Source organism: Pseudophryne corroboree, chromosome 8, assembly GCF_028390025.1.
Source record: "Pseudophryne corroboree isolate aPseCor3 chromosome 8, aPseCor3.hap2, whole genome shotgun sequence".
Taxonomy (NCBI): domain Eukaryota; kingdom Metazoa; phylum Chordata; class Amphibia; order Anura; family Myobatrachidae; genus Pseudophryne; species Pseudophryne corroboree.
The window spans coordinates 436,259,945-436,278,391 of NC_086451.1; the positions used below are offsets into that span (position 1 = coordinate 436,259,945).

The window sequence follows — 18,447 nt, forward strand, 5'->3', positions numbered from 1 at the left end:
CAGCAGTGTGACTCTCCTCACCTGTGCTTACTTATGCTCTCTGTATTATAGTAGATGCAGCAGTGTGACTATCCTCACCTGTGCTTACTTATGCTCTCTGTATTATAGTAGATGCAGCAGTGTGACTATCCTCACCTGTGCTTACTTATGTGCTCTGTATTGTAGTAAATGCAGCAGTGTGACTATCCTCACCTGTGCTTACTTATGTTCTCTGTATTATAGTAGATGCAGCAGTGTGACTCTCCTCACCTGTGCTTACTTATGCTCTCTGTATTCTAGTACATGCAGCAGTGTGACTCTCCTCACCTGTGCTTACTTATGCTCTCTGTATTATAGTAGATGCAGCAGTGTGACTATCCTCACCTGTGCTTACTTATGCTCTCTGTATTATAGTAGATGTAGCAGCGTGACTATCCTCACCTGTGCTTACTTATGCTCTCTGTATTATAGTAGATGTAGCAGTGTGATTATCCTCACCTGTGCTTACTTATGCTCTGTATTATAGTAGATGCAGCAGTGTGACTCTCCTCACCTGTGCTTACTTATGCTCTCTGTATTATAGTAGATGCAGCAGTGTGACTCTCCTCACCTGTGCTTACTTATGCTCTCTGTATTATAGTAGATGCAGCAGTGTGACTATCCTCACCTGTGCTTACTTATGCTCTCTGTATTATAGTAGATGCAGCAGTGTGACTATCCTCACCTGTGCTTACTTATGCTCTTTGTTATAGTAGATGCAGCAGTGTGACTCTCCTCACCTGTGCTTACTTATGCTCTCTGTATTATAGTAGATGTTGCAGCGTGACTATACTCACCTGTGCTTACTTATGCTCTCTGTATTATAGTAGATGTAGCAGCGTGACTCTCCTCACCTGTGCTTACTTATGCTCTGTGTTATAGTAGATGTAGCAGCGTGACTATCCTCACCTGTGCTTACTTATGCTCTGTGTTATAGTAGATGCAGCAGTGTGACTCTCCTCACCTGTGCTTACTTATGCTCTCTGTATTATAGTAGATGCAGCAGAGTGACTATCCTCCTCTTTGCTAACTCATGTTCTATATAGTTTTATGCGACCTGCTTATATTATGTTAGAAGAGACAGTGTGACTGTATTCATCCAGTGAAAACTTATATGATGAAGGGAAGTAGCACTTAGAATGAGAAGTCTGTAGACCTACCTTCTTCCTCCACTAGGGGGATTTTACGACCTACTATATCTATATGAGCTGGTAAAACTTGTTGTCTTTACCTCCCCTTAGACTGAAGACCTGAAGGTTTTCTACCCTGGTACACTCCTGGAGACGGGCCATGATATTTTATTCTTCTGGGTGGCCCGAATGGTGATGCTCGGTCTTACACTGACCGGGAAACTGCCCTTCAAAGAGGTAACGTACCCTTGTGATGTCTGTGTTTTCCATTGTATCGCTGATTTCCTCAGCAACGTTTCCCACGTCTCTTACTGCGGGTCCCAGCCAATCACCTACCGGAAAGCCACTGCTTCAGAACTTGGACATTAACGTTAGACTGTCTCTCCAACCAGTGTCGGCTCTGTTGCTCCAATCATATCTCTGACGTTTTCTGTCTGGCAGGTGTACCTCCACGCCATTGTACGTGATGCTCATGGTCGTAAGATGAGTAAGTCGCTGGGAAACGTCATTGATCCCTTGGATGTGATCAAAGGCATAACGCTGGAGGTAAGGAAGGAGTCTGGGTCGGGGAGATAGAATAGGAAGACGAAGTTACCCACGGCGATTATCCTGGTTTCCTGATCTTTCCATCTCCTTTCCCAGGGCCTGCATGCTCAACTCCTGGAGAGTAACCTGGACCCTGCGGAGCTGGGGAGAGCCAAGGACGGGCAGGTGGGACCTCTCACCGTTAAGTCATTTTAGTATTTGTATTTAATAATTGGAGCCAACTAAAGCCACATCTCTTATCTTTGCTCCTCAGAAATCGGACTACCCTAACGGAATTCCCGAATGTGGAACGGATGCCCTAAGATTCGCCTTGTGCGCCTATACCAGTCAGGGTGGGTTTATAGGTGGTCATTCCGAGTTGTTCGCTAGCTGCATTCGTTCACTGTGCAGCGATGACTCAAAAAAAGGCACTTCTGCGCATGTGGCGCAATGCGCATGCGCAACGTACTATTACAACGAACGATGAAGTTTTACACAGGGTCTAGCGAAGCTTTTCAGTCGCACAGGCAGCCGCAGAGTGATTGACATGAAGTGGGCGTTTCTGGGTGGCAACTGACCGTTTTCAGTGAGTGTTCGAAAAAACGCAGGCGTGCCAGGAAAAACGCAGGCGTGGCTGGGCGGGTTTGTGACGTCAAAACAGGAACTGTACAGTCTGAAGTGATCGCAAGCGCTGAGTAGGTATTGAGCTACTCTGAAACTGCACAAAAAACTTTGTAGCCGCTCTGCGATCCTTTCGTTTGCACTTCTGCTAAGCTAAAATACCCTCCCAGTGGGAGGCGGCATAGCGTTTGCACGGCTGCTAAAAACTGCTAGCGAGCGATCAACTCTGAATGACCACCATAGTCCTGTGTGTATATGATACGGGTTTGGTTTAGGGAACGTGCCAGAGTTTCCTAACTCGTTGAGTAACTTTGGTGGCTTTTAATATTGTCGTCTTTCTCTCTCAGGCCGTGATATTAACATGGATGTCAACCGGATCCTTGGTTATCGCCATTTCTGCAACAAGCTCTGGAATGCAACAAAGTTTGCCATGAGAGGCCTGGGAGATAAATTTACCCCCCCTGACTCTTCACTGGTGAGTAGTGTAATAATTGTGGGTCTGTGGTTTATGGGCTCTTCCTCTGGTTCTGGTGATGTCCTCATTGTGTTTCTAGTTTGTTGTAGCACAGACAAATTGGACACTTTTGACTTCACCCCGTTGCAAATGATGAGAACAATAAATCCACTTTATACATGAGTATGTGTAGTCACAAAGGTTGGGGTCACGTGGATGTTGTACACAGGGTTTGTGTGACTCCCACTGTGACGATAACGTAGAAATTTGCCCCCGTCACATTTCCTTTAAAGCAGAACTTGCCTGATCTTGTTTAGCTCTATTTACATAGAAACTAAGTTGGTCACTGCCTGTTGCCATATTCCTTTACACAACTTTTCTCAAGCCCCTGATTTAAAAATGTCAGCTGTGTTCTTTTGCATGGAAAATGATATAATATTACACACGGTTAATCCTAAAAGAAATGCTGTCTGGTCGATCTATTTCAGCCCACTGGACAGGAAAGCATGGCGGACCTCTGGATCCTGAGCCGCCTCAGTTTAGCCGTGGAGCTGTGTAACGCTGGCTTTCGCAGCTATGATTTCCCGGGGATTACGACGGCGGTGTATAACTTCTGGCTGTACGATCTGTGTGACGTCTACCTAGTAAGACTCCGACCTTTCCCATGGTTCTTGGTCCCTGCAGTTATCTTCACCTTTTCACATTGGCCTCCCTATGCTGAATCCCCCGGGATTTTCACCTTGATATTTTTCATCCTGTCAATGACTTTGTGTTCTCCTCTTTGATGTGCACTAGTTTTTTCTGTCATTCCCTACTTGTCTCTCTTTCATCCTCTTTTCCCCGATCCACACGTCCTTGTTCTAGACTTCACCTGTCTCTTAGCTTTCCCTCTATCTGTTTTCTCAGGAGTGTTTGAAGCCTGTGTTCTCCGGCTCGGATGAAATAGCCATAGCGGTAGCACGGAACACTCTGTATTCGTGTCTGGACGGCGGTCTCCGTCTTCTCTCCCCCTTCATGCCATTTATCACAGAAGAGCTGTATCAGAGACTCCCCAGACGTTCCTCCCAACAGTTCCCCAGTATCTCTGTCACTCCTTATCCTGAGACTACTGAGGTGAGCGCTGCCGCACCTGGGTGGTGGAGAGAATCTAAATACAGGACAGATAGAAGGAGACTATAAGTAATAACTGAGGAGAGAGGTTTCTCAGCAAGGATAAACCACACATTAATAGATTGTTTCTAATACTATGTAAAAAAAAAAAAAAAAAAAAAGACGATAACTGTTGGGGTGGACGGTGCGTGGGAGGTGGTGTTGAGATAGACAGTGTGGGGACGATGATGGTAGCAGGGTGGATCGTGTTTGAGAGATAACGCTGTAGGGGTGGACAGTGTGTGGGAGATGGTGTTTGAGTGGATGGTGTGTGGGAGATGACTCTGGCAGGGTGGACGGTGTGTGAAAGATGGTGTTGGGGTGGACAGTGTGGGGACGATGATGGTGACAGGGTAGACAGTGTTTGAGAGATGACGCTTTAGGGGTGGACAGTGGACTCAATGGTGTTGGAGTGGACGGTGTGTGGGAGGTGTTGTTGGGGTGTGGGAGGTGGTGTTGGGGTACACAATGTACTGGAGGTGGTGTTGGGGTGGACCGTGTGTGGGAAGTGGTGTTGGGGTGGTCCGTGTGTGGGAGGTGGTGTTGGGGTGGACCGTGTGTGGGAAGTGGTGCTGGGGTGGTCCGTGTGTGGGAGGTGGTGTTGGGGTGGACCGTGTGTGGGAGATGACTGTGGGAGATGGTATTGGGGTGGACGGTGTGTGGGAGGTGGTGTTGGGGTGGACGGTGTGTGGGAGGTGGTGTTGGGGTGGACGGTGTGTGGGAGGTGGTGTTGGGGTGGACGGTGTGTGGGAGGTGGTGTTGGGGTGGACCGTGTGTGGGAGATGACTGTGGGAGATGGTGTTGGGGTGGACGGTGTGTGGGAGGTGGTGTTGGGGTGGACGGTGTGTGGGAGGTGGTGTTGGGGTGGACGGTGTGTGGGAGGTGGTGTTGGGGTGGATGGTGTGTAGGAGATGACTGTGGCAGAGAGGACGGTGTGTGGGAGATGACTGCGGCAGGGTGGACGGTGTGTGGGAGAAGATGCTGTCGGGGTGGACGGTGTGTGGTAGAAAATGGTGCCAGGTGGGCAGGTTGGACGATGTGCTGGCGACTGCTCTGGCAGGGGAAGGAGAGTCTGGCTAGAGGGTACAGTGAACACTTTGAGGGCAAATTATCTCAAACAATATTTTTGAACATTAGTTAAACTTTGAATTTCGTGTCTGCAGTTCCATTGGCGAGATGAGGAAATTGAGAGAAATATGGATCTTGCTTTGCTTATTGTAAAGTCTATTCGGTCTTTGCGGGCTGACTATAACCTCACCAAGACAAAGGCTGACTGTGAGTACACACTGGTGTCATTGTAAAACCAGCGACCCTGGTAGAAGGTGATAACTAAGTACCCCAAATGAAGTAGTGTGGCGCACTAGATACCACATGGTAGATTCAAAGGTCCTTTAAAACATAACTGAGTAGAGGGAGAAAGTGTGGCAATATGTGGCTCCCATTACAAAAGGTGTAAAAATTTTCTATATCAGAATAAGCATCTCTGCAGTCAGAATAAATGAGATCTAAGAGAACACCTTGTATCTCATGATTAAATCTGTCTTTTTGCTCCGGTTACAAAGAATTACTGACGTAGCCACCGTAACGATAATAGTGTGAATAGGAACAAGATGCGTAATATCAGAAACCGCTTCCCATATATTAAAGACCGATGTCTACTGCAGTGATTTATAGTGTCCTAACACCGTTCTGATATTGAAACATCTGTGACTACAGACCTCTGTATTCTTCATACATCATGCAGGCAGCTGCTGGAACACTAGATGGCGCCGTCATCCCTACATGGTTCCATACTCTGCAGCAGCACGCTCCAGTGTGACAGTGGTGTATGTGCTAGAACAGAGGAACGTTTTACAGAAAGGAATATTGTGATTCAAGTGGGAGAACAGAAACATTCGGCAGGATAATGAATCAAGTCTGAAGGGGGGCGCCGGCTAGACCAGCGTAGTTATCTAGGCCGGGGATATATTCAGCATGAAGTAAAAGCCTTGTTAATGCCTCTCTGTTGAGCATTGTTAGGTCTGTGTGGTTAATGTATATACACATCGTTTGCCATCAAGGTGTGGTCTGTGCTATTATGTAGACTTCAGACTTTGCCCTAAATATGTCTATAGGAGGAGATCTTGCAGCAAGGATGCAGGTTGCACATTAACAGTACAGAGCTGTAAATGCAGCTCTGTTCTAAATGAATAAGGCACTCTAGGGCGGGATGTACTGAGTTAAGAAAAGTGATCAAAGTACCAGCCAATCAGCTCCTAACGGCCATGTCACAGGCTGGGTTTTAAAAATGACAGGAGGTGATTGGCTGCTACTTTATCGCAGTGAAATTATCATTTTTCAAGGCTTCGTACATCCCGCCCTATATGAGATGAACTTGTCATCTGCATACTTCTGTTAGGGGTCTTGTCCGCTCTGTAATAGTTTGCTGGCTGCCAAGTAATAGTATATAGTAGTTTGTGCATTAAGAATGGACAAGCTATAACTAAATGTATACAGCATTTACTGTTTGTTACATTCCCGTTTTACATACTAGCATGAAGCTGACTGTCTTCCATTGTAGGTATGAGTAGTCGACTCCTTAGCTGAACAACACAGGTACTGGCGGGAGCATGCTCACTGAACTGCAGAGAAACCACCTGCGGCATCAGGTTGCCAGCCTGCAGTCGATTGGCTCTGAGCGATCACATGACATCCGTGCCATAGAGACTTTCTCTAACGTCCTAGGGACCATCAAGCCTTAGGCATAGAGCTGAACTGGGGATGTGTAACTTGATAGTCATGGCCGGTTGAATCTCATTTATGTAGTAGGGAAACATACACTTGATAGGAAATGTAATGGATTGTCACTTGTGGTACCCACCTATGCTAGTTCCGTAGTGGGCAGCTGGCATTCACCTTAGGATCTGTCTGCTTTCCTCCCTCTGCTCTGGCTTCTGTTCCTGCAAGTCCCGCAGTGATTTGTGACCCCAGTACGTGTGCTTCTTGGATTTCCCCAGGTTACGTGAGGTGTCATGATGATGCTAACAAATCCGTGGTTGCTGCTTACACCCAGTATATCACCGTCCTCTCTTCCTCGGGCTCTCTGGTGATCCTACAGCCCCAGGACCCTGCCCCAGAGTGGAGCGCCGTCAACACTGCCGCTGACAAAGCCACTGTCTACCTAATTCTCAAGGTAATCCCTCTCGCACACACTGAAATTGTATGATATAGGCAAGTTATATGTGGCCGTACTGTGGAAAATAACTCCTGTCCCCCCCCCCATATTCTTGGCAGGGACTAATTGATCCAGAGAAGGAGCTGACCAAACTGAAGGTAAAAGAGGCCGAGCTGGGAAGACAGCTAGAAAAACTGCGCGAGCGGATGGGAGGGGAAGATTATCACAGCAAGGTCCCTTCTGCAGTGCAACAACAGGACTCCGACAAGGTGAGTGGGGGGGAGAGCTCCTGCAGGTAACACACCTATACAGTCGTCTTGCAGGGGGAAATATACTCTCTTCTGTTCTAAACCCTTTTCTTTTTCACATCTGTGTGTTTTACTTAGTTCATTTTTAACCTTTTAAAATGTATGTTTTTAGTGATGTGCAAAGTCCAGAACTTTAACTGGCATCTGACTATCCATATCCTGATTTCCTACTAGATTTTAGAGGGTGCAGTTTGTATAATGTAGGCCCCTCCCAGTATGTAAATATCTAAAGTAGTGTTAGGATGCAGCACAGAATCACTCGGTGCCAGCTGAATCCCTACATATGGATGTAGCACACAGCTCGTATGTTTCGCTGTCCTCCTTTCATGTCACGTCTCTATGGGGGCTGAGGGGGTCTATTCGTGTAGCAGTGAAAAGTGTGGAGAAGTGAGTCAGTGGAGAAGTTGCCCATGGCAACCAATCAGCATTGAAGTAACATTTATAATTTGCATACTATACAATTCTATGGAGCAGCTGATTGGTTGCCATGGGCAACTTCGCCACAGGCTTGCTTCTCCACACTTTTCACTGCTTCATGAATAGACCCCAGAATTACTAATAACTTCTATCGAGCTCTCATTTTGTATATGGTGTTAGGTAAAGGATAGCTGTAATCTGATTGGTTGCTAGTGTGCAGCACATCCACTGTTTCCTTGTTAGACTTTTTTTTCTTTTTGTAAATCTACCCTAATACCTCTACCTCTTTCCTTACATTCCTGCTCTCTGTCTTTACCCAGATGAAACAGCTGGACACAGAATACCAGAAAGTGGAGGAAGCCATGATCAGCTTTCAGAAGATGGTGTGATACCTGACCCGGGATGGTCTCATCGGCCCATATTCTGCTCTAGAACTTTCTTTTTTTAAATAAAAACAAACAAACTAAACAACCCCCAGCTGTTGAACGAGGGAGGTCACGTGTGTGAGAGCGTTGATGCAGCACAGGCCCTGCTACATGTAATAAAACCTCTACAAACCAAGAAAGAAAACACTGTCTGGTGTCCTGGGGCAGCTGGGACACGAACATTTATGTTTGTTAAATCTGCTGTAACATTACAAACGTCGGGAATAAGAAATATTTTAAGTGTTCTCGGAAATATGTCCTTGCCCCAGCAGATTGGATCATTTACAACTGGCTTGTATGAATTGTGTTTCGCCATAGTGAGATTGAATCACAATCAGTGTAATAGAGCGCTACTCTGTCCTGCCAGGATACCGCTCCTTCCTGTATAACTCTGTAGCTTTCCCCTTTGCCTACCTCACATTATATCACTGCCCATGTCACATGCAGCCCTGACCTCATAACACATCACCCATCTCCTGATACACTCTGTGCTGCTGGGGACCCTGCTCCTTCCATTATATAACTTAGTCTGTGGCTTCCTGCTGCCTCCTTTCACCTCCTCACGTTATAACACTGTCACATGTAGCCCTGTCCTCATAACACATCACCCATCTCCTAATATATTCTGTGCTGTTAGCAGACCCTGCTACTTCCACTACATAACTTTCAGTCTGTGACTTCCTTCTGTCTTCAATCCCTTCTTCACCTTATGAGCCTGCCCCCATCCTCACTAACACAATCACAGCAGGATAGGGCACTGCCTCTCACAAGACCACCACACTGTTCTGAAATGTCCTGTGCTGCTGTGAGAGGTTCCGAGGATCCCATTGGCTACAAAAATGGGTATTGAGGTGCAAGGAGATGGAGCGTGACATCAGAAAAGTTCCCTTCCCTTCCTCATACCTGCCATTACTTGAGTTTATATGTATCGGAGCCTGGTTTTTGGGGATGTATCGGAGGTTGGGACACATGAACTCTCTTGTAAAGTAGGGTCTTCAGTAAAGAGATGCCTCTGACAATAAAGGTCTAAGGGGGTGATTCAGACCTGATCGCACACAGGCGTTTTTTTTGCAGTGCTGCGATCAGGTAATCGCCGCCTACAGGGGGTAATCTCTGTGCTGGGGTGCGATCGCTTGTGCAGTCTCTGCACAGCTCAGGACTTACTCAGCCGCTGCGATGATCTGGCCTGGAGCTGACGTCAGGAACCCTCCCTCCAAATGGCCGGGCACGCCTGCGTTTTTCCGGACACTCCCTGGAAACAGTCAGTTGACTCCCACAAACGGCCTCTTCCTGTCAATCTTCTTGTGATCGCTTTTTTCGTAAAAGCCGTTGCTGTCTGGCGATCGCGGCTGCCGGTGCGCCTGCGCATTGTGGAGCATACGCATGTGCAGTTCAGACCTGACCGCTGCAAAAAAAAGCTAGCGTGCGATCGGGTCTGAATGACCTCCTAAATGCACTTGATGATTGAATGTAGAGAGAGAACATTTTAGAAAAGAACCAGGATATTTCAAAAGTTTGACCAGTTTATATAAAGATCACTTATACCCCTTTTACACATGCAACCTGGGAATTTGCTGGTCTGTCAAGCCGGCAAATTCCCAGGTCTCAGCCCAACCCTGTCAAAGAGGAGGTCCGGGGGACTTTGTCCCAGGTAATTTGCATTCACACATACCGAAATCCCGGGTTGTTGTGCATTCACGTGAAAAAACCCGAGATTTTGATGTTGGTGTGAAAGAGGTATTAAACATGTTGCTTTTCAACTGATTTTAAAAGACAAAGGAGTACATTTACTAAGCAGTGATAAGAGCAGTGAAGTGTGCCAGTGGAGAAATTTCCCCATGAACCAATCAGCAGCGCTGTATCATTTTATAGTATGCAAATGATAGATGTTACTTCAGTGCTGATTGGTTGCCATGGGCAACTTCTCCACTGGCTCATTTCTTCACTCTTATCACTGCTTAGTAAATGTACCCCAAAGTCCTGAAATTGCAGACATCTTATTTAAATAATTCTGAATACTGCCTCTTCCAGCTGTTTTGGTGATCTCATTGATGGGGAGATGAATCAACACTTGGGGGAGAGTAAAAGTGTAGAGAGTTAAAGGGTGTATACCTAATGCTGGAGTTATTCAATAGATAGAAAAAAAGGCTGTCACCTTTAAATCTGTTTCTGTGAATCCAGCTAGGCGATACTACTACTACTTTGTGGCGTAGAGGGTGCATTGAGGAACTGGGCACGTTTCCAAACTACAATTTGAAAATGGATGTAACAGACATTGCTGAAGTTATCTGGACATTGCATCCCACCACTTGTGAAATGGGTCCTGCCCAAAGCAAGCTTCTGATTGGTCTGTATAGACATAATTGGCCCTGTATTTTTAAAAATAGTTCAATGCTTTCTCTGACGTCCTAGTGGATGCTGGGGACTCCGTCAGGACCATGGGGATTAGCGGCTCCGCAGGAGACAGGGCACAAAATTTAAAAGTTTGACCACTAGGTGGTGTGTACTGGCTCCTCCCCCTATGACCCTCCTCCAAGCCTCAGTTAGGTTTTTGTGCCCGTCCGAGCAGGGTGCAATCTAGGTGGCTCTCATAAAGAGCTGCTTAGAGTAAAAGTTTTGATAGTTTTATTATTTTCAGTGAGTCCTGGTGGCAACAGGCTCACTGCAACGAGGGACCTAGGGGAGAAGAAGTGAACTCACCTGCGTGCAGGATGGATTTGCTTCTTAGGCTACTGGACACTAGCTCCAGAGGGACGATCACAGGTACAGCCTGGATGGGTCACCGGAGCCGCGCCGCCGACCCCCTTGCAGATGCCGAAGTAAGAAGAGGTCCAGAAACCGGCGGCTGAAGGCTTTTCAGTCTTCATGAGGTAGCGCACAGCACTGCAGCTGTGCGCCATTGCGCTCAGGCACACTTCACACCGGCGGTCACTGAGGGTGCAGGGCGCTGGGGGGGGCGCCCTGGGCAGCAATGTTAATACCTTTCTGGCTAAAAAGAATACATCACATATAGTCCATGAGGCTATATGGATGTATTTCACCCCTGCCAGGTCTCAGAAAAACCGGGAGAAGAGCCCGCCGGAATAGGGGGCGGGGCCTATTCTCCTCAGCACACAGCGCCATTTTCCTACACAGCTCCGCTGCTAGGAAGGCTCCCAGGCTCTCCCCTGCACTGCACTACAGAAACAGGGTAAAAAACAGAGAGGGGGGGCATTTTTTGGCGATATTATATATATTAAGCAGCTATAAGGAAACAACACTTATATAAGGTTGTTCCTATATAATTATAGCGCTTTGGTGTGTGCTGGCAAACTCTCCCTCTGTCTCCCCAAAGGGCTAGTGGGGTCCTGTCTTCTATCAGAGCATTCCCTGTGTGTCTGCTGTGTGTCGGTACGTGTGTGTCGACATGTATGAGGACGATGTTGGTGTGGAGGCGGAGCAATTGCCGGTAATGGTGATGTCACCCCCTAGGGAGTCGACACCGGAATGGATGGCTTTGTTTATGGAATTACGTGATAATGTCAGCACGCTGCAAAAGTCGGTTGACGACATGAGATGACCGGCAAACCAGTTAGTACCTGTACAGGCGTCTCAAACACCGTCAGGGGCTGTAAAACGCCCTTTGCCTCAGTCGGTCGACACAGACCCAGACACGGACACCGAATCTAGTGTCGACGGTGAAGAAACGAACGTATTTTCCAGTAGGGCCACACGTTATATGATCACGGCAATGAAGGAGGCTTTGCATATCTCTGATACTGCAAGTACCACAAAAAGGGGTATTATGTGGGGTCTGAAAAAACTACCTGTAGTTTTTCCTGAATCAGAGGAATTGAATGACGTGTGTGATGAAGCGTGGGTTACCCCTGATAAAAAAACTGCTAATTTCAAAGAAGTTATTGGCGTTATACCCTTTCCCGCCAGAGGTTAGGGCGCGCTGGGAAACACCCCCTAGGGTGGACAAGGCGCTCACACGTTTATCCAAACAAGTGGCGTTACCGTCTCCTGATACGGCTGCCCTCAAGGATCCAGCTGATAGGAGGCTGAAAAATACTCTAAAAAGTATATACACACATACTGGTGTTATACTGCGACCAGCAATCACCTCAGCCTGGATGTGCAGTGCTGGGGTGGCTTGGTCGGATTCCCTGACTGAAAATATTGATACCCTGGATAGGGACAGTATTTTATTGACTATAGAGCAATTAAAGGATGCATTCCTTTATATGCGAGATGCACAGAGGGATATCTGCACTCTGGCATCAAGAGTAAGTGCGATGTCCATATCTACCAGAAGAAGTCTATGGACACGACAGTGGTCAGGCGATGCGGATTCCAAATGGCATATGGAAGTATTGCCGTATAAAGGGGAGGAATTATTTGGGGTCGGTCTATCGGATTTGGTAGCCACGGCAACAGCCGGGAAGTCCACCTTTTTACCTCAAGTCCCCTCCCAGCAGAAAAAGACGCAGTCTTTTCAGCCGCAGTCCTTTCGTTCCTATAAGAACAAGCGAGCAAAAGGACATTCATATTTGCCCCGAGGCAAAGGAAAGGGTAAGAGACTGCAGCAAGCAGCCCCTTCCCAGGAGCAGAAGTCCTCCCCGGCTTCTGCAAAGGCCTCAGCATGACGATGGGACCTTACAAGCGGACTCAGGGGCGGTGGGGGGTCGCCTCAAGAATTTCAGCGCACAGTGGGCTCACTCGCAGGTGGACCCCTGGATCCTGCAGGTAGTATCTCAGGGTTACAGGTTGGAATTCGAGAAGTCTCCCCCTCGCCGGTTCCTAAAATCTGCTTTGCCAACGTCTCCCTCAGACAGGGCGACGGTATTGGAAGCCATTCACAAGCTGTATTCTCAGCAGGTGATAATCAAGGTACCCCTTCTACAACAGGGAAAGGGGTATTACTCCACGCTATTTGTGGTACCGAAGCCGGACGGCTCGGTAAGACCTATTCTAAATCTGAAATCTCTGAACCTGTACATACAAAAATTCAAGTTCAAGATGGAGTCACTCAGAGCAGTGATAGCGAATCTGGAAGAAGGGGATTTTATGGTGTCCTTGGACATCAAGGATGCTTACCTTCATGTCCCAATTTGCCCTTCACACCAAGGGTACCTCAGGTTCGTGGTACAAAACTGTCATTATCAGTTTCAGACGCTGCCGTTTGGATTGTCCACCGCACCCAGGGTTTTTACCAAGGTAATGGCCGAAATGATGATCCTTCTTCGAAGAGAAGGCGTATTAATTATCCCTTACTTGGACGATCTCCTGATAAGGGCAAGATCCAGAGAACAGCTGGAGGTCGGAGTAGCACTAACTCAAGTAGTGCTCCAACAGCACGGGTGGATTCTGAATTTTCCAAAATCCCAACTGATCCCGACGACACGTCTGCTGTTCCTAGGGATGATTCTGGACACTGTTCAGAAAAAGGTATTTCTTCCGGAGGAGAAAGCCAGGGAGTTATCCGAACTCGTCAGGAACCTCCTAAAACCAGGGACAGTGTCTGTGCATCAATGCACAAGAGTCCTGGGAAAAATGGTGGCTTCTTACGAAGCGATTCCATTCGGCAGATTCCATGCACGAATTTTTCAGTGGGATCTGCTAGACAAATGGTCCGGATCGCATCTGCAGATGCATCAGCGGATAAAATTGTCGACAAGGACAAGGGTCTCTCTGCTATGGTGGTTGCAGAGTGCTCATCTGTTAGAGGGCCGCAGATTCGGCATACAGAACTGGGTCCTAGTGACCACGGATGCCAGCCTGAGAGGCTGGGGAGCGGTCACACAAGGAAGAAACTTCCGGGGCGTGTGGTCAAGCCTGGAAACGTCTCTTCACATAAATATACTGGAACTAAGAGCAATCTACAATGCTCTAAGCCTGGCAAAACCTCTGCTTCAGGGTCAGCCGGTGTTGATCCAGTCGGACAACATCACGGCAGTCGCCCACGTAAACAGACAGGGCGGCACAAGAAGCAGGAGGGCAATGGCAGAAGCTGCAAGGATTCTTCGCTGGGCGGAAAATCATGTGATAGCACTGTCAGCAGTGTTCACCACATGATTGTAGTCCATTGGGAAAGACCAATGGTGGACATGATGGCGTCCCGCCTCAACAAAAAACTGGACAGGTATTGCGCCAGGTCAAGAGACCCTCAGGCAATAGCTGTGGACGCTCTGGTAACACCATGGGTGTACCAGTCAGTGTATGTGTTCCCTCCTCTGCCTCTCATACCCAAGGTACTGAGAATTATACGGCAAAGGGGAGTAAGAACGATACTAGTGGCTCCGGACTGGCCAAGAAGGACTTGGTACCCGGAACTTCAGGAGATGCTCACGGAAGATCCGTGGCCTCTACCTCTAAGAAGGGATCTGTTTCAGCAGAGACCGTGTCTATTCCAAGACTTACCGCGGCTGCGTTTGACGGCATGGCGGTTGAACGCCGGATCCTAAGGGAAAAAGGCATTCCGGAAGAGGTCATCCCTACCCTGGTCAAAGCCAGGAAGGAGGTGACTGCACAACATTATCACCGCATTTGGAGAAAATATGTTGCATGGTGTGAGGCCAGGAAGGCCCCGACAGAGGAATTTCAACTGGGTCGATTCCTACATTTCCTGCAAACAGGATTATCTATGGGCCTCAAATTAGGGTCCATTAAGGTTCAAATTTCGGCCCTGTCAATTTTCTTCCAGAAAGAATTGGCTTCAGTTCCTGAAGTCCAGACTTTTGTAAAAGGAGTACTACATATACAGCCCCTGGTTGTGCCCCCAGTGGCACCGTGGGATCTCAATGTAGTTTTGGATTTTCTCAAATCCCATTGGTTTGAGCCACTCAAATCGGTAGATTTGAAATATCTTACATGGAAAGTAACCATGCTACTGGCCCTGGCTTCAGCCAGGAGAGTGTCGGAATTGGCGGCTTTATCGTATAAAAGCCCATATCTGATTTTCCATTCGGACAGGGCAGAATTGAGGACGCGTCCTCATTTTCTGCCTAAGGTGGTATCAGCGTTTCACCTGAACCAGCCTATTGTGGTGCCTGCGGCTACTAGCGATTTGGAGGATTCCAAGTTGCTGGACGTTGTCAGAGCATTGAAAATATATATTTCAAGGACGGCTGGAGTCAGAAAATCTGACTCGCTGTTTATACTGTATGCACCCAACAAGCTGGGTGCTTCTAAGCAGACGATTGCTCGTTGGATTTGTAGCACAATTCAACTGGCACATTCTGTGGCAGGCCTGCCACAGCCTAAATCTGTCAATGCCCACTCCACAAGGAAGGTGGGCTCATCTTGGGCGGCTGCCCGAGGGGTCTCGGCATTACAACTCTGCCGAGCAGCTACGTGGTCAGGGGAGAACACGTTTGTAAAATTCTACAAATTTGATACCCTGGCTAAGGAGGACCTGGAGTTTTCTCATTCGGTGCTGCAGAGTCATCCGCACTCTCCCGCCCGTTTGGGAGCTTTGGTATAATCCCCATGGTCCTGACGGAGTCCCCAGCATCCACTAGGACGTCAGAGAAAATAAGAATTTACTCACCGGTAATTCTATTTCTCGTAGTCCGTAGTGGATGCTGGGCGCCCATCCCAAGTGCGGATTGTCTGCAATACTTGTACATAGTTATTGTTACAAAAAAATCGGGTTGTTTATTGTTGTGAGCCATCTTTTCAGAGGCTCCTACGTTATCATACTGTTAACTGGGTTCAGATCACAAGTTGTACGGTGTGATTGGTGTGGCTGGTATGAGTCTTACCCGGGATTCAAAATCCTTCCTTATTGTGTACGCTCGTCCGGGCACAGTATCCTAACTGAGGCTTGGAGGAGGGTCATAGGGGGAGGAGCCAGTACACACCACCTAGTGGTCAAACTTTTAAATTTTGTGCCCTGTCTCCTGCGGAGCCGCTAATCCCCATGGTCCTGACGGAGTCCCCAGCATCCACTACGGACTACGAGAAATAGAATTACCGGTGAGTAAATTCTTATTTTTACTGGCATTTTTCCTGAACCACTAAAGGAAGCAATTGTTAGACTACTTCTTAAAAACCTAATTTAGACCCTGACTGCATGACCAACTACAGACCTGTATCAAACCTTCCTTTTCTAGGAAAGGTTATTGAGAAACTAGAAACCCGTCTGACAAGCCATGATATTTATGATCCATTCCAGACAGGATTTAGAAGAAGACCTAGCAATGAAACCGCCCTGGAATGTGAGCTTGATGATCTTATGATGGCAAGAGACAGAGGTGACTGTTATCTTAATGCTCCTGGAGCTCATTTGATACCGTGGACACTGGGATTCTAATTGAGCGCCTGAAAATATTCTGTGGATTGGTAACACAGTCCGTAACTGGTTCAAATCATTTCTTACGGGCAAGTCACACAGAGTTTGTTCTGGATTATACCCATCATCACCAGTGCCACTGCCATGCGGTATTCCACAGGGTTCTATACTATCTCCCATGCTTTTGCAGTATACATGATACCACCGGGTGAAATAATCAGACGTCATGGCCTGGTCTACCACTGCTATGCAGATGATACACAACTGTACCTGTGTTTTGCTCCAGGTACTGAGAACCCAATAACAACCCTATATGGCTGTCTGGATGAGTGCCAGTTGGCTGAGACTGAACCCTGATAAAACAGAAGTCCTGATGAAAGGTCAAAGGACAAGATGGCAGCATAGCCAACCAACAGGTCTTAACGCTTGGGGGTTCAGAACTTCAAAACACTTAACATGGGCTTTGTCCTGGATGGTGGCTTGACAATTATCAGGTATAAGCCACAATCAACATAGCCAGAATCTAGCATTTTGCCTGGACTACTGCAATGCCCTCTACTTTGATCTCACAGCAAAAGAATTGAACCGCTTGCAGATTTTAGAAAACGCACCTGCCAGGCTATTAACCAACCAGCCCCGTTCCAGCCACATACAGTAACACCCATTATCTACACCCTTCACTGGTTGTCTGTAAAATGGTGAATCGTTTTAAGGTTGGCTAACTAACTGTCAAAGCTCTTCATGACCAGGGCCCAGGGTTCATGAAGCAGCTTCTGATCTCTTACTGTCCCAGTCGATTACTGCAATCTGATGATGAAGGTCTATAACCATTACCTAGAATCTCCCGTCATTCATTGCTGATCGAGCCTTTAGCCATGCGGCTCTGACTCTTTGGAACTCACTTCCCTGCACAGTTCAAGAGCCTCTATTCTAGAATGCTTTAAGACTTCCCTGTTCCCCCAAGCATTTTACTAATGTCTCTTGTTTAGCTTGTTTTGTATTTTGTGCTGTAACTGTAAATGTAAAGCACTTTGAGTCCTTTTAGGAGAAAAGTGCTATATACTGTAAATATCATTATTAGAATTGTTTGTATTTGAAAGTTCCTCCCCTGTACATCCCACCTGTTAGCTACAGCTAATCAGCCTTCAAAACAACTTGTAAAGCCCAGTAAGACTTTAATAACTATCACACTAAACATAACATCAATAAGAATAAAAGAACAAGAAACAAAACATGACAGAGGATGAGAGAACGGATTCAGTGATGAGTACCCCAAAGAGTGCTGTTTTCTTTTTCTTCTGAAATGGGGGTTGCTGCTACCTTAGGAATTTCTCAAAGCAGTCAAATTTAAGGGGAGGGAAGCAGCTGACTTGGTAAGCCAGGGTGTGGTGGTAAAGGCCAAGGATCGGCATGAATGAGCAAACCCAATGCCTGTTTCTCTGAGGTGGAAAGATGTATGGCCCTCATTCCGAGTTGTTCGCTCGCTAGCTGCTTTTAGCAGCAGTGCAAACGCTAAGCCGCCGCCCTCTGGTAGTGTATCTTAGCTTAGCAGAAGTGCAAACGAAAGGATCGCAGAGCGGCTACAAAAAAAAAACATGCAGTTTCAGAGTAGCTCCAGACCTACTCCTACCTTGCGATCACTTCAGTCTGTTTAGTTCCTGTTTTGAAGTCACACACACGCCCTGCGTTTGACCTGCCACGCCTCCGTTTCCCCAGCCACTCCTGCGTTTTTATCTGGCACTCCTGCGTTTTTATCTGGCACGCCTGCGTTTTTTCTAACACTCCCCGAAAATGGTCTGTTACCACCCAGAAACACCCACTTCCTGTCAATCACTCCGGTCAGCAGTGCAATTGAAAAGCGTCGCTAGACCTTGTGTGAAACTGCAATGGCTTTTGTGAAAGTACGACGCGCGTGCGCACTACGTACCATACGCATGCGCAGAAATGCCGATTTTTAGCCTGATCGCTGCG

General features: G+C 47.3%; 1 protein-coding gene across 6 annotated transcripts in view; it reads left to right on the forward strand.

The window, feature by feature from the left end:
- Positions 1-8,346, forward strand: part of VARS1 (valyl-tRNA synthetase 1) — a 45,257-nt gene extending 36,911 nt beyond the window's left edge. For all 6 annotated transcript variants that reach the window (XM_063938052.1, XM_063938051.1, XM_063938050.1 and 3 more), the window contains exons 21-31: positions 1,260-1,385; positions 1,590-1,694; positions 1,791-1,859; positions 1,948-2,026; positions 2,642-2,769; positions 3,237-3,392; positions 3,655-3,861; positions 5,061-5,172; positions 6,894-7,069; positions 7,171-7,320; positions 8,097-8,346. In XM_063938052.1, coding sequence (XP_063794122.1) covers positions 1,260-1,385; positions 1,590-1,694; positions 1,791-1,859; positions 1,948-2,026; positions 2,642-2,769; positions 3,237-3,392; positions 3,655-3,861; positions 5,061-5,172; positions 6,894-7,069; positions 7,171-7,320; positions 8,097-8,165 — 1,377 coding nt within the window. In that variant the 3' untranslated portion in view covers positions 8,166-8,346. The remainder of the gene's footprint in view (positions 1-1,259; positions 1,386-1,589; positions 1,695-1,790; positions 1,860-1,947; positions 2,027-2,641; positions 2,770-3,236; positions 3,393-3,654; positions 3,862-5,060; positions 5,173-6,893; positions 7,070-7,170; positions 7,321-8,096) is intronic.
- The last annotated feature ends 10,101 nt before the right edge of the window (positions 8,347-18,447 follow it).